This window comes from Achroia grisella, unplaced genomic scaffold, assembly GCF_030625045.1.
Source record: "Achroia grisella isolate CSIRO2021 unplaced genomic scaffold, CSIRO_AGI_Agris_v1 utg241, whole genome shotgun sequence".
Classification (NCBI taxonomy): domain Eukaryota; kingdom Metazoa; phylum Arthropoda; class Insecta; order Lepidoptera; family Pyralidae; genus Achroia; species Achroia grisella.
In genome coordinates, this window is record NW_026712734.1 from 2,725,657 (window position 1) to 2,744,283 (window position 18,627).

Here is an 18,627-nt window from a genome sequence, read left to right on the forward strand (position 1 = left end):
AAAGCTTACTTCATACGGAGCTGCCAATTTTATCGGACTAGCTTGTCCAGGAGTTTTACATGTTAAAATCGGTTAGTCCCAATTTAATAAGGAAGGGCCTATATTGAATTATTTTTTAAGTTGTAACGGACGCACTGTACTCACCAATACTTCTGGATGACGTCGAAACAATATCACGAAAGAGAAAAACATTAAAGTTAATTGAATTCCCGTACCTAGTTATTAAATAATAGATTCAAAAACTATTTTGATATTATTTTTTTGTTGTATTATTCAGACAGGAGTGAGCCGCTACTTGTATTGCATTGCCTTGGTGGTCCAGCGGTTTAGCTCACCGTTTTACCTCCGATGATCGAAAGTTGGAATCTTTGCATATATATGTACATGTATATAACATATAATATTTGTACTCATGAGTTCGGATATTTTCTATGTAGGTACATATAAATATTATGTATGTATTTACAATACAGGTATCTAAGTATATCAATTTGTATGACAATTCCTGCTTAGCTTAGACCTAAATGGTGCTATGTGAATTATACTGGGATATATATAAGTATATATAGTGAAAGGGTATTTTTGAAAAAGACAATTTTTTCTCTTGAATGTTGTAACTTTATTTTTACACAATCGATAGAATGTTTGTATTTTGCATCATCACATCTTACAACACTTTTACGTTACTATAAATTTGTAGGTACGTCTTTGGCAAGTCGACATCTTACAGTCACACTTCTCATATGAGCAACATTATATCTATAGGTACTTATGTTAGTGGGGAAGCATGTTTGAACCTTTACAAAGACAGTATATGTTAACTTCTATAAATATACTTGTAGGTAATATACCCAAAATTTACGAACTGGTGCAAACTTGTATAAAATATTTTTTTTGTAAATTCACTAATTGATCAATTGGGTAACATATTTTATATTTAGCTATTACAGTTTGGTTGTGATAACCTTAACATGTTAAAGTGTATAGAGTTTTAGTGAGTTTATACATTTGACGAAGTTTTAGTGAAGAAAAACCTCGTCAAATGTGAAAACTGACCTTTATACATTTATAATACGATGTGTAACATTGCTCTTAAAGCAGTGCATCTTACTGATATGAAACAATTCACTTTATGGTATATAACCACTGTATCAATTTGTTTAACACAAGTGACGCAACATTGGCTTTCGAAAACACTTATGAATACGTCCGTACAGAATGAATTACATGCAATTCATCATGTATTTATGGTATTTTATGGATAAATTGCATATGATTAATCTCTACATATAAAATATATGGGTCACAAATACCATTGCATCTTTAGAATAAAGTCAGGGGGCAAATGTTATTATTTTAATATATGAATCTCTTATATATCCAATAATATTCTTTACATATAATAATGAAAATAAGAATGTACAGTCATAAACATTATATTAAATCAAATAAAAACAGGAAATGATAGATACGGCATATTGTTAAGAAATGATAATGTGCTCAGTGCCTCTTAAAAACAGCAGTCTAGTCATATTGAATCCTTTGTGAAATGAAAACACTTCAGTCTCGGGTATATTTGAGACTTTTTCGAATGCTTAACTATTTCTTTAATAAACTATCGAAATTTGTCCTTATTTTATCTCATCTTTATTATTATTTTATCTATAAAGCAGTGCATCTTACTGATATGAAACAATTCACTTTATGGTATATAACCACTGTATCAATTTGTTTAACACAAGTGACGCAACATTGGCTTTCGAAAACACTTATGAATACGTCCGTACAGAATGAATTACATGCAATTCATCATGTATTTATGGTATTTTATGGATAAATTGCATATGATTAATCTCTACATATAAAATATATGGGTCACAAATACCATTGCATCTTTAGAATAAAGTCAGGGGGCAAATGTTATTATTTTAATATATGAATCTCTTATATATCCAATAATATTCTTTACATATAATAATGAAAATAAGAATGTACAGTCATAAACATTATATTAAATCAAATAAAAACAGGAAATGATAGATACGGCATATTGTTAAGAAATGATAATGTGCTCAGTGCCTCTTAAAAACAGCAGTCTAGTCATATTGAATCCTTTGTGAAATGAAAACACTTCAGTCTCGGGTATATTTGAGACTTTTTCGAATGCTTAACTATTTCTTTAATAAACTATCGAAATTTGTCCTTATTTTATCTCATCTTTATTATTATTTTATCTATAAAGCTGTTGAGTTTGTATGCAGTTTAACAAATAGCCTATTTTAAGTTGACCAAAAAGGAAAATTGCGCTTGCCTTATCCTGTTTTTATTTAATCTTCGAGCATGTTCATAAAGTTATTTTATATTATCATACTATGTTCCAGAGTATTATCGTAACAAATACATAAAATCTGGATATATTGATATTAATATTTTAGATGAATAATATTCATATTCTGTGCAGTATTTTATGTATTTACCAAGCTTTATTACTTACAGGAAAGTTCATTTAAGCCAAATTGATTGATGAAACTATTGTCAACGTTTGTAACAAGTTACAAAACCAAACATGCTTTACCCAAATACACTGTTGAAACCAATCTAAACACACAACTAAATAATTGGAAACTATATATAGCCTTTATTCAGCTTTCTATCTGACTTAAATTAACTAGGAAACCATATGTCACTTTATCTATTAAAATAATAGATGTAGGTTCCTAAATAAGATCTATGCAAAAATATGATTTCCCTCTATTTTTATCGAAATACCATTACATGAAATAGTAATAACATAATTCACAATGTTTATTTCATCGAGATCATAATATTATATGTTAACAAGAATAAATAGTAGATAAAATTTTAGAAAATGTAACCTTTTTCACAGATGCATATATATCGTCTTGATATTTTATAATAGACTTCATAAAATAAATAATTTAAAAGAAATGAATATGTAGATACTGTTTTATAATTCAATATAATTAAATTTCATTTAAATAAATATAGTATGCAATCAAAACATTTATAGTATCTATAGTCAAGTCTTATATCTCAAGCCTCCAAATTTATATAAAAAGCATGATAAAGTAAATGAGATAAACTAAAAACTATATCACATACTAATAACGGAATTTTAATATAGATGTATATTTTGAGCTCCCATTTATGGTAACAGATGTAATAAAAAGAGTTGTAACTAATCAAAAATTAAATGTAAGAATTTTAAAGTTCAATTAGGTATAAATGTTGTAAATCTTAAAACTAAAGCCAAATTGCATTTCGAATTATGTACATCTATTATATTAAACTTAATCACATTGCATCTTAGCAGATTCCCTAATATACATAATAAAACATTTAAAAAACTACCTAATTACATTATTCTATCATTACATCAATACTGATTCCAATTATTATTTTCATCTTAAATTATGATATTTTTCAACAACCTTAAATGTCGAATTGTCGTAGATCATTCAATATTTGGCATACAATGGCTCATCCACGACACGTCATTGGAATGATTTAAAATTATGCTCAGTATCAGATAATCATTTGGACAATCTTTGGCACTATATACTTACCTCTAACAAGTCTTGAAGACAGAACCAAAGTTGTTTCATATCTTGCATTAACATACTTAGCCTATGCTACCTACCATTACCTAGCTTTGCTTTGTCACTATGAGACACGACGACTAGCACATTTCCGCTGATTGCAACAACCCTTTGTATTTAATTTATCACCTTCATCATCATTTTCATCACATTTGTATCACTTTTTCATGGCGACAATTAGTCCAGTTAAACTATAATATTGTCAGCGGTCATATGAAGTCGTTCACTTCATTCTGTAACGGGCCTTCAGATTTCTGCACGCACTTTCTGATGGCGTCTAGTATTATGGTAATTCTTCTATCGAGTGCAGCGAGATGGGGCTCCCACAAGATTGGAGAGACTGGATCTGCCTGCATTGTATCCCGCAACACTTTTGAAAGTGGTGTCCCGTTATGAAATCTAGAAGTAGGAAATGTGAACGTAAATGTACGTAGGTACAAGTGTAATATATTGTACCTACTTGTGTTACAATATAAAATGAGCAACTCTTGCATATTATTGTACGTACAAATGGTCGCGGTACTGATGTTTAGATACAAATTATAATTTTGATAACGTAGTGTTTTTCAAAAAACAGAAATAAAATATTGCAAAATTAAAAAAAAAATGTACGTCATCATTCCATTTTGAACGTATTGCACCACTGCGTTTACCTACATGGGGTTGCTATTCTAGTAGGTACCATTCATCCCCCTAATTTCCTAACCGATTTCAAGTCCACAAATATCTAAAGCAACAAATTATGCTTACTATGTAAAGATTATGTAATAATTATATGTATATAAATTATTTACTTGAGCAATATAGAGAGAGTGGTGTGTCGAACTGTGCAACACTGAAGCAGAGGAGCTAAGATACTCAGCTCATCATGGAATGCCTTGCCGAATGCTCGCCCTTGGTCCAAATGTAAGGTAAACGATTCATTACCAAACATCCTGTAATATTAATGAAATATTACTTTAAAACAGTTGTATATAATAACAGCAAAAAAGATAAAAGAAACCGGTCTATATCCAAAGTAGACACTTCATACTGATATTTTACTCTTGTGAATAAAATAAAGTTTGAAGTATGTTCCTATTTGATTCAAATCAATTAAGTTATTAACAATAATGATGACTGTAATTGTGTATAAATTAAGCGTAATTTGGTAGATTTTTTTTAAAAGATGTTATTTTCATATGCTAATAAGATAGAAAAACATGACAACCGTCGCCTATAAACAGGAACAATACAATTTTACAGAATACATTTATACGGGTGTGAATGTATTCTTAACACCACCGTCATCGATAGAGAATTCATCCTTACATCACTAACAGTAAGATTTCCGAGGTGTTTTTTCCCGTTTAGACTGTGGAATGAACAACCTGCTGAAGTTTTTTCCTAGAGGCTTTTTAAGAAGACTATATTAAAATTAATTAAGTGTTTCTCTGACAGTGTCTCTTGACAACTCGCACGTGACTCCCCGGTTCCAGGTGGTAACCGTTAAACATCAGAAGTACCGTAAATTCGATAGCCACCATAGCGGCAAACCAAAGCAGATGCTATAGTTTATCTTAATTAATTCATACTGCTAAAGTGGTACTAGTACATCAGTAGTCTTGTTAATATTAAGAAAGAAAAATCTTACTTGAATGTCTCGTAGTGATGCCGGTCCATGTTACCGGTCAAGAAGTCGAAAATGGACATATCCATCAAGTCGAGTAACCTCCGTCCCGAATCGTATGGCGCTGTTGTGCGGACCTATGTATTAAAACAAAACTATATGAGTAACATAGATATGATGAATATTTAAAAAGGAATATACTTCTGAAACATATTATTTATTTCATTAAATTCTTTATTTGTGAAGACTGTACTTCCCAAATTAATAAAGAATTTAATTCCTCTATTTTGAATACTTAATTATTATACAATAATTATATCTATGTAGATTGTTTTATCAATTTATAAAGATATAGACATATGTAAATTATAATAATAAAATAATAATTTTGAACTTTCACATAGCGTAATTTAGTCCCAAAATACGTTGTAATAATCAACTTGTAGACATACTTGAATACATTTTATAATTATACATATAGTCTATACAGAAAACAATTAGACCAATACAAATAATCATACTAATGAATACAAATGTTTCTATCGTAAATATTATAAATAGATTAATAATAATCTCTGAACAGTATATAACACTCTAAAAGATAGATCACGTCACACAAGAAACCAGTCTATGCGGGTATAATATGATATTGCAATATGTACAGATCTTCAACTTGACGGCTCAACTGATGAAATGGGGTCGTCTACATACAAACTATGTAGAACATAATATAACACTAACGTTTATAATAAAATCTGGTGTGTCAGACATTGAGAATTATGTTGTCACTGTACCCAGAGACTTTATTCTTCAAAGAAGAATTAGTAAGTGAGAGAGATGTTTGAATGTTGTTCTGTATTTTAAACAACGTCTTAATATAAGAATAAATATACGTTATTGTTTTTGCGTCAATCTGGAGATCAATAAAATAGTTTTATCTCAGAGCATAGATAAATGAAGAATGTTTATAATGATCCAAGTAGTAATTAGGTAACAAGGCTAAAAGACTATATAATATAATATTTTTGTTATATATATAACACATAAAAATAAATGGGTATAATAAATCATAATTCATTAGAATCGTGACACTCAATTATTATAATGCTCGCTTTACTATCTGTATTATGTTAAAAGGAATTCCTTCTAGACAATTAAAGTTATATATTTCAAAGAAATAACTTTTTAATTATACCTAATTACACAGCTGTAACTATTGTAACCCAATTACAAATATTATGTACCCAATAACCAGTTTACATTATTTTAATTTTTTTTAATTATTTTGACTAAATATAAGAAGCATATATGTACTTAATACAAACTTATGCATATAATTTTTTAGAACATAATAATATTATTAATACCTTTATATAAGTACATTACTTTTCTTAAAAAAAAAACGATAATTATTATAGCATTGTTTTTAGATTATTATATATATAGATTATATTTGATACTTCTAAAAAGAAACAAGATAATACTCGTTTGCTTTTAAATATTTTTTTATTAATATAAATTTGTATTTTACCGTATCACAGTAATCCGATTGTAGTTCCCATTGGGCTTTTCTTCTTTTATGGTATGATCTTCTCCAAGGGTGTCGCCATACCTGTAAAATAATACAGTGACTTATAATTTTATAATAATTTGAAAAGTTTTACTTATAGTGTAGTAAGTACTAGCACACCCCTGACATTTTATTACATGTGTAAAAGTACAATTTTATCATTATGTTGATAAAGAAATCATTCAAAACACAGACTGACAAAAATACGTATTCACACCGTTTCCAGAATGTATAAATACGGGTGGGTACTTACAACGATCTTCATATTTAAACTTAATTATTAATATGGGAAGTCGCTATTACGCAAATAAAAATATTATAGAACTCTTTAGACTTATACAAAGTATAAAGCGTATTGCAATGTAACCAGGACAAATGCTGCATGTTTAGAAAAATGAGATTGAATGGACGGAACGAAATGAGAAAAACCTGCATAAATATTAGACCGTCAAATAAAATCTAAAATATGACTGAATTTGTTGACCCGTATTAGATTATAGAACAACATTTAGTTAGAAACTATGTATATAGTATACTTATTTATTTCTGCACGGTAAATATACTATAATAGATAGAGACAAGAATGTCAAAGGCCTCAATTCTAATCCACGAGTAACTACCGTTCTTCATGTCTTGTATCATCAATTTCCATATTTTTATATGTAACATGTTTCTTTGACCTACAAAGGTTATAAAATTATATAGAAGTCAAAGAAAGAAATAATTTGATAGATTAATCATAATGTATTGTTCATGAATCCTCTTTTTCTAGATATACACATATAACTATGTTTATAAAATATTTGTCTATAGCAAAAATTTATCGCAAATTTTACTTCCGTACAGATAAATCTGTTTGCACATCTAATTTATCTATATATACATATATTATGATTATGTCCTTTTAATATATGTAAAATACTTATAAAATAATTGTAAAATAATAAATAGTGCCATATATTAAGGATATTATATGACTGTTATGTTCCTGGATGTATAATGTATATTGAATTTGTTATTTAAATTACTTGTATCTGATGTACAACAAAATTATTCATATGACAAATACAGTTTGTGCCTGCATATTTTATGGAAGGACAGAGTTTATAGCATTGTACTCAGACTTAAAGCCAACAAACGCATATTCGAATTCTGAAAAAGATCTCTGTTAAAATTACAATGTCTAGTCTAAAATCGTGAATTATCAACATTATTAATATGAATGGTAAGGTTTAAAATTGCGTGAGAAAAGTGAGAATATTCGACAGGGAAATTATAATGTCACATATGTACTAAACACCTAATTAAATATATACGTATAGCATTGCATAACGCCTGTGTGGTAGGCTAATACAATGCTCAAACAGTTGTTTTCAAATTTATCTAGTTTTATACAAAGTGTTGAGTAGCGATATGAATTAGTAGTTTAAAACCCAAAATTAGGCGTAGATACCCAAGAGATCATGAGTTCAAATTTCACCAACACAAAAAAAAAACTGTATGTCAATTTTTATTTATTACTAAGCCACCGGTGAAGGAAACACCGATAGAAAATAAAAATGTAGCTAGTAGCGATCCTACTAGCTACATTTTTATTTGCTATCGGTGTGCCACGTTTGATTAAAAATATACAATTCTTGAATTTTGACATGTGAAGCCAATACCACGAGAACGACAGTTGACAACGCCACTGAGTACCCCATCTAGGATATATGTCGTGACGGTATGTAAGTAATAAAATAATCTCACGACAATTCATACAGCGCCGTCTAGTCCCAAGTTAAAGCTTGTGTCATGGGTACTAGACAACTGATACAAACACATAGACATATGTTTTCGTAAATACATACATATACATAACACCCAGACCGACACACACAATCATACTCATGAATACTATTTACTATAATAATGTTTGTGCCATACGAGGAATCGACCCCGCGACCATGGGAAGTAGGCGTAAGAAACATTTATCTAAAAAACTACCTTTAGATTACTAACCTTCCGTTCAGCTATGTCAGATGACGGGAGAAACGCGGCAAAACTTCCTTCCAGCATGTCAGGGTTCCCGCAAATAGCATGTCCAGTGTCGCAGTAATACGAACATTTTCCGTGAAAGCAGAAATTGTTCGCTGGCGACACGAAAAAGGTCTTCAGGATGTCGCCTTCGGTGACGTCATAAATCTCCGTGGTCATGTTAAGTACTCGACCCACGACCGGCATGGCACGGCGGAAGCCCAATATCCTAGATTTGAATTAGTCATTGCTATTATTGTTAAATAAACTCGAAGATTCAAGGTAAACAAGATGCAAGTGCTTATACTGTGTGCATGCTTGACGCATTGGCGAAATAAATTTATAGATATAATATATACGTAATAAGTAATAAAACCACACAATTATTTATTTCGCTCTGCGAAAATTAAGCACTAAAATATATAACATTAGCAGAGCGTCAAATGGTGGCTTGAGTTTTATGATTTGCTATAAGCTATTTGTAATATATTTATTGCTATTTATATAAGGAGATCATATATTTTTAAAATTGTATAAACGATATAAAACATATTTTATATAAAATATCTACACAGAAGTAATAAATATACACATACATAAATGAATAAAATCAGAAACTGAACTGATTTGCGCATGCGAATGTCCATAGTTTATTTAGACATATTTCACTAACTACAAGAAACTGTAAAAAAATCATATTCACCTATTTTGTTGTTGTGAACATTAATGATTATTGTCATTATATACTTTGTACAAAGTCGTCTTTACTAATTTCAGCCACTGATTTGCGTGCTTTCTATACTGTGTTTCAGTTCATTATGACATCGTATGAGACTGAGTCACATGGGCGGTTACCACTCACCATCAAGTTGGCCATAAGCTTGTTTACCATTACAGTTACATAGAAAAAATGTATAACCACAAATCATTTGGCATGTTGGTACTATTGTTATTATTATTTAGGAAAAGTAATAACAGATATAAACGTAAATGTAATTTTACCTGTCTAAATGAAATGCCGCTATTTCAGCATTATGCCGTTCGTAATCCGAAAAGTAGAAGTGATTTGGCAACGTCTGTACATCTCTGGCAAATCTGTTAACAAAAGCAGATAGGTATATTATTGTGAATATTTCTAATAGACATCAAAAAGAAACATTCAGAACAGTATTTTTCATTTATCGTAAAAATATCGCGATATATTCTCTCATATTGTTAAACCAATTTCCTTAAATTGATCCTTTTCGGAAAGTGTTTAACGATTAAGATTTAACTACAAATTTGTAATAAAATAATAACTAAATATTTGAAATAGCTTATACTATTTCCCAATGTCGCGGGTTCCATCGACGACCAGCAAAATAAAGAAATATATATATGCATATGCATACGCACAACCTCTTCTTATTTACTTTAGCATTTATAATATATCTAATAAAGTAATGTGTAAACCTATATAGGTATATGATTGACATTGTCCTTTGATTGGTGTTTAATGAAATAGACTCATACTTGAGACTTAAATATTGTCCGTCATAAGTATGATATTTAAACTTGTGTAATTTACAGACTTTATAATTATACCTATCCTAGTTCCTAGTAATTATCAAAAAGCACTATAATCTAGATACATTAATTGCAATATTAATGTTTAAATTTGCATATTTTGCATGACTTAGTACCTAAAAGGAACTACAAAACGATTAGACGAGATAAAACACGTATTTGGTCTTGCCTTGAAGGCGACAGTTTGTAAGCACCGCTAATCAAGTGGTAGATGGTTGATATATCAAATTCAACGTAACTAATTTAAGATCTGAATGTCACAAATTTTTTTATTATTGATTGTCTCTAGAGCCTCGCACCGCTTTAAGACGTTTCAAGTGGGTTTCTCTACACTAAAATATAATATATATGTACCAAATCATATAAAAATTAGCTAAGAAATACAGAGAAAATTCATAATTAATAAATATATAATATTGCACTTGAACGTTCCTCACATACCGATGAGAACATTAATAGAAATGAATTTATATTAGTGTTACTGTATGTTTATTATTATTATTATTATTATTACTTTAAATATGAAAATAAACATTCCAAAAATAAAGACGACTGATATCTAATTTTTCAAATTCCTGAAAATGAGGTATATTTTAATATAATGTCAAAATAAACATGAAGTTGCCGAAATTAAATTACTAAGAAGCCACTCCACTCAGTTCATGTCAAGTATTAATGACGAAAATTTACACCAACAGGTATAAATCCATTAAAAAATAATATCAGATATCGACTCCGGAGCCACAAGAACAGTGTACCTTTGACATCTATTTAAAAAAATATATACTATAATTTGAGATTTTATTATCTTATATACCAATCTTACTGCTCTAATCATTTATATATATATGTTACATTTTTTTTTATTTGTAACACTTATGAACAAAACATTGCATAATAATAGAATAACATAAATTAAAACTAAGTTCAAAAGTCGTTCTTATCGCTATTGCACTCCCTTCCAAATAACCATTCGTCTCTTTTAGGGAGTCTTTAAAAAAAATAGAGTAGATGACGCATGAGTGGAAATAATTTCGGATACATACTCTAATGAGAATAAAATAGATATCCGCGAAAGTGTATTATGTCTGAGAAATATTATTGTAGGACTATTTTACCGTATCTAATGAGAATAAGTTTTTGTATGCGATTACATCATCATTATCACTACATAGTATAAAATAAAGTCGCTTGCGCTGTCTGTCCCTATGTAATTCTTGGTAATTCACAACGAGTAAACCATATTTGCTGTAGTAACATACTAGAATCACAGATATTCAATTTCTTGGTAAGAAAACGATCCATAAAGGCACTAAATTTTAGTTCTGGTTACAGGGGGAGGGATATTTGGGTGATATACCATGCGAGCCATCCAATTTATTGGCTGTACTCACAGTGCGCACACAAATCTAGTTATTTTCACCAATATTATGAAATATGAATGTTTATAAATATTTTTATCGTGAATGTTTTTTACTCAATAACGGCCGGAAAATAACAATTGGAATTTATTACATATATAGATTAACCAATAAAATAACATTTACTTGCCACTTAATTTGTTTTTTTTTAAGATAGCATACATATGTCCGTCGTAATGCAATCTACCATCACTTCAAATATCATTAAAAACTGTTCAGGCGTTTAGTCTTAAAAAGTTATATTTATTTCATTACCATCCGTTAAACCGGTTAGTCCTGATAAGGTAACAAACTGACAGACGGATACTTTTGACTTTACAATATAGATATGGAAATATTCTAGACATATACAGCACATTTTTATCAAACTTATGTGGGCCACGGAACACGACTATTTTAATAACACTAATTGAATACCTAACATTCTAGACTCAATGCAAATTCTTAAAATTTAGTTGTTCTTAAAATGTTATATGAATAATATTAAAACCAGAATAGAGAACTAAACGATTGGACTTATAAATATTATATTAATGTGTAGTGTAATTAAGTATTAATTGAAAAAAAGAAACGTTAATAAGTTGAAATAATTATTTATCTGAAAAAACATGCTTCATCGACATGAAGAGGAAGTTGCACGAAAAAAAACTATCTATCTCTTATATTATATCGTAAACAAAATATGTTAATTTTTAAGTTTAATGTTCCACACAGAAACATGGATTCAGATGGGTATTTATTTTAATAGTTACGAGTAGTAGTACTGACATTACTCACATTCGTCGCATTATTATTTCATATTATTATAAATGTTCTATATTGAAAAAAAAAATTTTAAGAATCTCTTACTGCCAATTATTATATTCTTGACACACGAATTTTTGTCTAAAATATTATACTCTCGTAATGTTAACTGGTAGACGATAAAACTAACACGTACAAGGTGGAGGGAAGGGTTATCGGCTGTCGCGAAATTTATCGCTCCCGGGCGGATTGTTCAAGATCCACGAGGGCTCTTGATATGTCGTCGGGATAACCCCCTGAGTCTATATTTTTTGAAGAAAAGTTGCTTGGTATAGATACTCCTTGAGTTAGTGGTATGTAAAGTTTCGGCAGTAATAATTTTCAAGGAGGTGTATTTTGGAGCATGTCAGAGTGGGCATCCAAGATTGTAAGTTTGTTTTATGAAAATTAAAATCGTTATTAATTAAATGAAAATTTCTAATCAATTGGGACTGCGGAGTTTAATTTTAAAAAAATGTACGAATTGCAGACTATAAATATATCAGTCTTAATATGAAAATAAGGTATAAATGATCTCAGACCAAGTGTGTTCCAATTGATAAGAACATACAACCGTAAGGTCACTGATAATTCTAGTAGTTATATAATACTTAATATAAATTTGCATGTTAACTTTATTTTGTCTCTTTTATAAGTTATAGAAATATTTTGTCTATTATTCGTTTTCTATAACAAATAGACAACAAAAGTGCCAACTAAAATGACATCAAAGTAGCAAAGTGCCAAGACATCTGATATTGTATGCAAAGCTTTTGGGACTCTGCTGAAATTCCCCCGAGTGGATTTTTGGAACTTACTCCTTTGTCACGTTCAAAATCATGTCCTATCATATTTGACAGCATTTCATAGGAAATATCAGATATAAATATGTAATAATATTTACATAAACGAATAACAATAGAGACAAATACCTAGTTTAATTTATGAGATAAATACTGGTACGTTGCCAATGTTCCTAAGATAATAACGACGTACGTCTATTTTCTAACAACATTACAACAGAATAGTAACTACTCTTGTTTCTCCATCAGTTAAACACGAAAGAAGCAAACGATTAATCTTACTAACTATATACTGATAAGTATTTATACCCTAATAGATATTGAGAAGAGGAATTGCATACAAAAAAAATCACAACTTCAATTTGATGACATTACGAGTAATACGAGTATGTACTCAACAATGGAACAAAGCCTATAGTTTACAAAACTGGTCAAAAACATATAGAGACGAATTAAGAATCGATTTTTTTAAGTAAATTGAAAGCATTTTCAAAACTTGTCCCTGGTTCTACATGCATTTATTTAAATATTGATTAATTCCAGATACATTTGTATTATGGATAACAACTACTGATGTTAGGTGTCTGTTTCCTATTTGATAAATGCCAACTAGTGTGTGACATTTACATAAATATCAGCGTCAAGTATACCGATTAATGTCAATACTAAATACTAAATTTCAGATAATGTATATGTAAAAGAAAATAGCACAACAAAATAAATGAGTTTAAAGAAAACTCTTCAAGTTTTAGTTCATTCAAACGGAAAGAAAAGCTTTAAGAAACTAACTGGAATGCATACTTGTTACTCGTGAAAATTGAATGGAAAATACAATCAGGTTCCAACAATTGCACGAAAGTAACCCAAGTTGGTGCGACAACTCAATAGTTGTATGGTACTTGTAGTTCAGAACTAGGGGGCAAGCTGTTAAGCCGATCGTGTGGAAGAACTAAGTTTTCTGAATAGGCGTACAACACTACAACACTCGAGCAAGATGACAAACAAGTTGCCAAGTGCTTCAAGCACGCAACACATTCTCCGTCTAAACTATACAAGAAGAAGTAAAAGTATGAGAGTTGTTATACTTATCCTAAGTTTTTTTATTGTATGATAAAATTACTTCGAATCTAGAAGATAAAAGGGGTGATTAATCATTTTAAGCTGACATTAGCAAAAATTTAAGTCTCAAATAGCAGTCGTAAGAAATAACTTCTTTTAGTTACTTTGGATATACCTATTCATTTTTAAATCATAATGGTCGGAAATATCCAATTCGTCTGACGGTAAAGGGTTGCCATAACGTATAAACGCCTGCAACACCAGATGCATCATGTGCAACAGCTTTCTTTTGTTTTATGACAATACTCGGTCAATGCCAATTATTATAAATTTTGCTTATTTAAATGTTTAAACAAAAAGATAACCCAGAATCGGTAATAAAAATTCTTTAAAAAAATATATGTAAATCCTCTTAGTAATAAATATCTACGTTAACGCCAAGTTTTTATTTTATTGGACAACCACAGATAACAATCTTTAATCTCTCTATTTTCTTGAGCTTACCTCATGGGCTTAAAAAGCGCTTGCACACCATTTGGATAGTCGATGATTAACTTGAGTTGTGTACCGCCCTCCTTTTGCTCTGTTAAAAATAATACAAAAATATATAAATTTCTTAGAATACTAAAATTACAGATTTATTATAGAGCCCTTAATCTTAAGGTTGCGCGGATGTATTTTATTGTCTTTACAGTTAAATCTAACGTTATGACCGTTGTAGTTGAAATAATCTTTAGTTTTATACCAGAAAAAGATTTAACTAACGGCCTCTTACAATATGGTCAAATCAAATAAATTATCTTATATTGCTGTACATAATTTACAAAAAAACAAAAATAAATTACTTGTACCTCTAGGCAATTTTCAGTCTCTTTTTACAATTGGAAGGGCGAAAGTCTTTATCAGATAATAGAATCCATGGGGTAACCCGTAATATCTTTCAATTTATTTAAGCATTTTTAAGTAATCACAGATATACATATATTAGTTTTCATTAAGTAATGTATTTCACATTTCCTTAAAATAACATTAATAAAAACTTGTACGTACAATATTGAATAATTTTATCATTTAAATAAATTGAAAAATAAGGGCACTTAATTCGACTATATTTTTACATAATTGATAAAGTTTGCCCCCTGTAGGTAATTTATGATTTCATCATTAAAGAGATCGTATTATTATGTATAAAAATACCTAAACAAGTGATAACTTATAGATATAACAAGGTTGAAGCGATCTATAGTTAGCTGAAAATAAATGTTAGAGCATGCAATAAAGTTGGCTCAACAATGAAATCCAGTTAAGTGGCTTAAATATTTAAGTTCTATTGAAGTAAAGGGCGAAATTGTTGTGGCAGTGTAGTCCGCCGCGGCCGGACCTCTCCGCCGCAACTGATTGCGGGACCCACCTTCATTTAATATACATACGCTACCTATTATAGGCCATTCTGAAGATATACAATATGTAGAAGAATATATAATATCGATTTATACAGAATTAGGTATTATTGTGGTATAGATATTTTTTTACGGCAACATACAACCCGAAATGAGAATAAATCCCAATAGTATTTCGAACAAACTATAAAGTCAAAGTCATAATTACTTTATATAGAACATGTTCGTCTCTTTTGCAAGTCATAAGCAATCATGTAATATATTTTTAATTATATTCCTTCTTTCTAGTATATTGTCATAGTATAAAAGCCGAAGATACTGCTCTTGATGGAAAGTAATATCCATACATTCCTGACGTATAATATATATATATAATATATATATATATAATATACACAGTAAATGCAGTAATAGAATTATCTCACTGTATTCTATTCTAGAATTAAGGGATTTTCAATTATTTAATCGGCAAACAGTGTACACAATTTATATTTTAAATAACATTAGTGTGGATCACACACTATCGATAGTTGACCAAACCGAAATATATACGAGTGCCCCTCTCTCAATTAAAGTGACCTGAAATGCGAATAAATAAAATATTCACATCACCCTCGATTGAACCTAGAAAACCAATTACATTTAGACAGTGGGACTAACAACAAACGTATATTCTACGTAATCCAAGCGGTAGTAATAGGAGAACATATCTTTTTGAAATTCAAATCGATATTTCTTTTTACTTGATTGTAATATCCAAACAATATTATTACTTTTATAAGGGCCCATTCGTTTGGTATAGGATGTTTTTCAACTATGAAATGGAGGCTATACTTATTTTAAATTCGACCACTGGAAATACATACTCGTATATTGGTGAAAACTGCATTCAATTGCCTGTCATAGTTTTTGTAATTAGTAGTTTCATTTAATTCTAAAAACAATTGTTTACATTTGTGTTATAATATAGCCCCTCAAAGTGCTTGTTTCTTTATGTTGTGTGTGTTTTATTTCGATATTCATAACGTACAGTATAATTTTATTATGAGTACGTGTAGGGATCTACATTTATGTCTTGCGTCAAGGAATGCCCTATGAACCTATGCATAACCTTCATAATATAAGTGAGTTACAGGTTTACTTAGGGTTCATGATGAGAAAATAGACACGTGATACTAATAGTTATATCTACAATAAAAAATAGCTCATTATATATAAAAGGACTTACCAGCATGTATAACAGTCGAAGTTGCCATATCTTTTAGTACAGCATCGACTAACGGCTCACCGTCTTCATATAATTCATGCTGAGCTATCTTCAATTGAAGTTTCTCCAAATTTGATGCATTTATACTGTTAACAAAAACATATTAAGTATTTACGATTGTATATGAAAAACCGACTACCAACCCTGTCAATATTTATATGAAAACAACATGAAATGTCCTAAAATCCCCTCTGAGGTTCGTAAAGATATCGCCTCTACTTTTAGTAGTCGGTAGAGTACGTCTGACAATACAAACCAGACTTCACGGCTGACTCCACCACGACTGGGTTTTTTTTCAATTTTTATTAACAAATATAATAGATTTTGTACACTATTTGCACTACAGTCGACGGACTACTATTTAGAAATCGCCACAATATGTGACTTCTTCTTCAAATATCAAGTTTTTGTTTCTATTAAGGTGACAGATTGTTAACTATACCAGCAGTATTTATTTAATAATACAAAATTTACAGTTCTTGTGTACACATAATGTCGGAAATCGCTGTAAAAGATTTAGATATAAATTAGTATTATGTTTTACTTTCTTTATCTATAAACATGTCTTTCCGGAAAAAAATCAATTTGTAATTAAAAAATCTGAATAATAATTTATAGAAATAAGACGCTGAAGCTCAGTCGCCCAGAAAATATTGTTAAGTTTTACTCGTATATGGTTCCTAATTTATTTTCTGGAAGTATTTAGTACCATAACATATCTAATTAAAATGTGTATATTCCTAAAGATTCAGACATTTATGATATAAGCTACCGTCACTTGGGAATTTTTTTAAAGTTAAGAAGACATTCATACGTCTTTTATGTTTATTACATATTGCTCTAATATAAATACGAGTATATTGTACTGGCGTAGGTTACATGTCTGACAAAAATACTGATAAATACATCCTTACACATTAATTACGTATTACGATTATTGAGCACGGTGATTATTGATAAGTTTTATACATGATTGACGTTAAAATATTCAATACCTGTATCATTTCATTGACGTCTCAATGACTAGTAAGCCATCTATTGTTCTAGCACGTGCTATGAATACAAATATGTGAGGCACATCCGCGTCAAAATACAGCTGCGATCTTAACATTTTATGAAGTCGAGATATTTAAAAATTTTCATACACAATCTTAAACCTGGTCGTCAACGAGATTTACATGGAAGATTTTCCGATGGCAGCGTGTTGGTTTTGGCTGCGTGGAACACATAAGTGGACGTGATTTGCCTACACCTGTGGGTGCGAGGCGTCTAGCGACAAGCCACAGGGTGGAACAGAATACTAAGGAGCCTACGTGTAACGTTCTCGATTTGTGGCATGTTCCGATAACCTGCATTCAGAAATCAAGCCGCCAGCTACTATAAAATTTATTGGCTCCTATTTTAGTTGTTATTGTGAACTTAAAAAGACAATGTTTCTGCTTGGGAGACATAGACAATTAGAATACCAAATGATCGACGAGACATGTCACTTGTCAGAATACTAACTTGCCAC

The 18,627-nt window shown here is 30.0% G+C and overlaps 1 protein-coding gene across 1 annotated transcript in view; it reads right to left on the reverse strand.

Annotated features, from left to right (window-relative positions):
• Positions 1–3,668: 3,668 nt before the first annotated feature.
• The window catches only part of LOC131842571 (extracellular serine/threonine protein CG31145), a 66,340-nt gene continuing 51,381 nt past the window's right edge, over positions 3,669–18,627 (reverse strand). Inside the window, exons 5-12 of the mRNA XM_059191145.1 lie at positions 17,076–17,200; positions 14,952–15,030; positions 9,818–9,910; positions 8,801–9,044; positions 6,761–6,841; positions 5,254–5,366; positions 4,415–4,555; positions 3,669–4,019 (exon numbers count right to left, since the gene is read on the reverse strand). Coding sequence (XP_059047128.1) covers positions 3,830–4,019; positions 4,415–4,555; positions 5,254–5,366; positions 6,761–6,841; positions 8,801–9,044; positions 9,818–9,910; positions 14,952–15,030; positions 17,076–17,200 — 1,066 coding nt within the window. The 3' untranslated portion in view covers positions 3,669–3,829. The remainder of the gene's footprint in view (positions 4,020–4,414; positions 4,556–5,253; positions 5,367–6,760; positions 6,842–8,800; positions 9,045–9,817; positions 9,911–14,951; positions 15,031–17,075; positions 17,201–18,627) is intronic.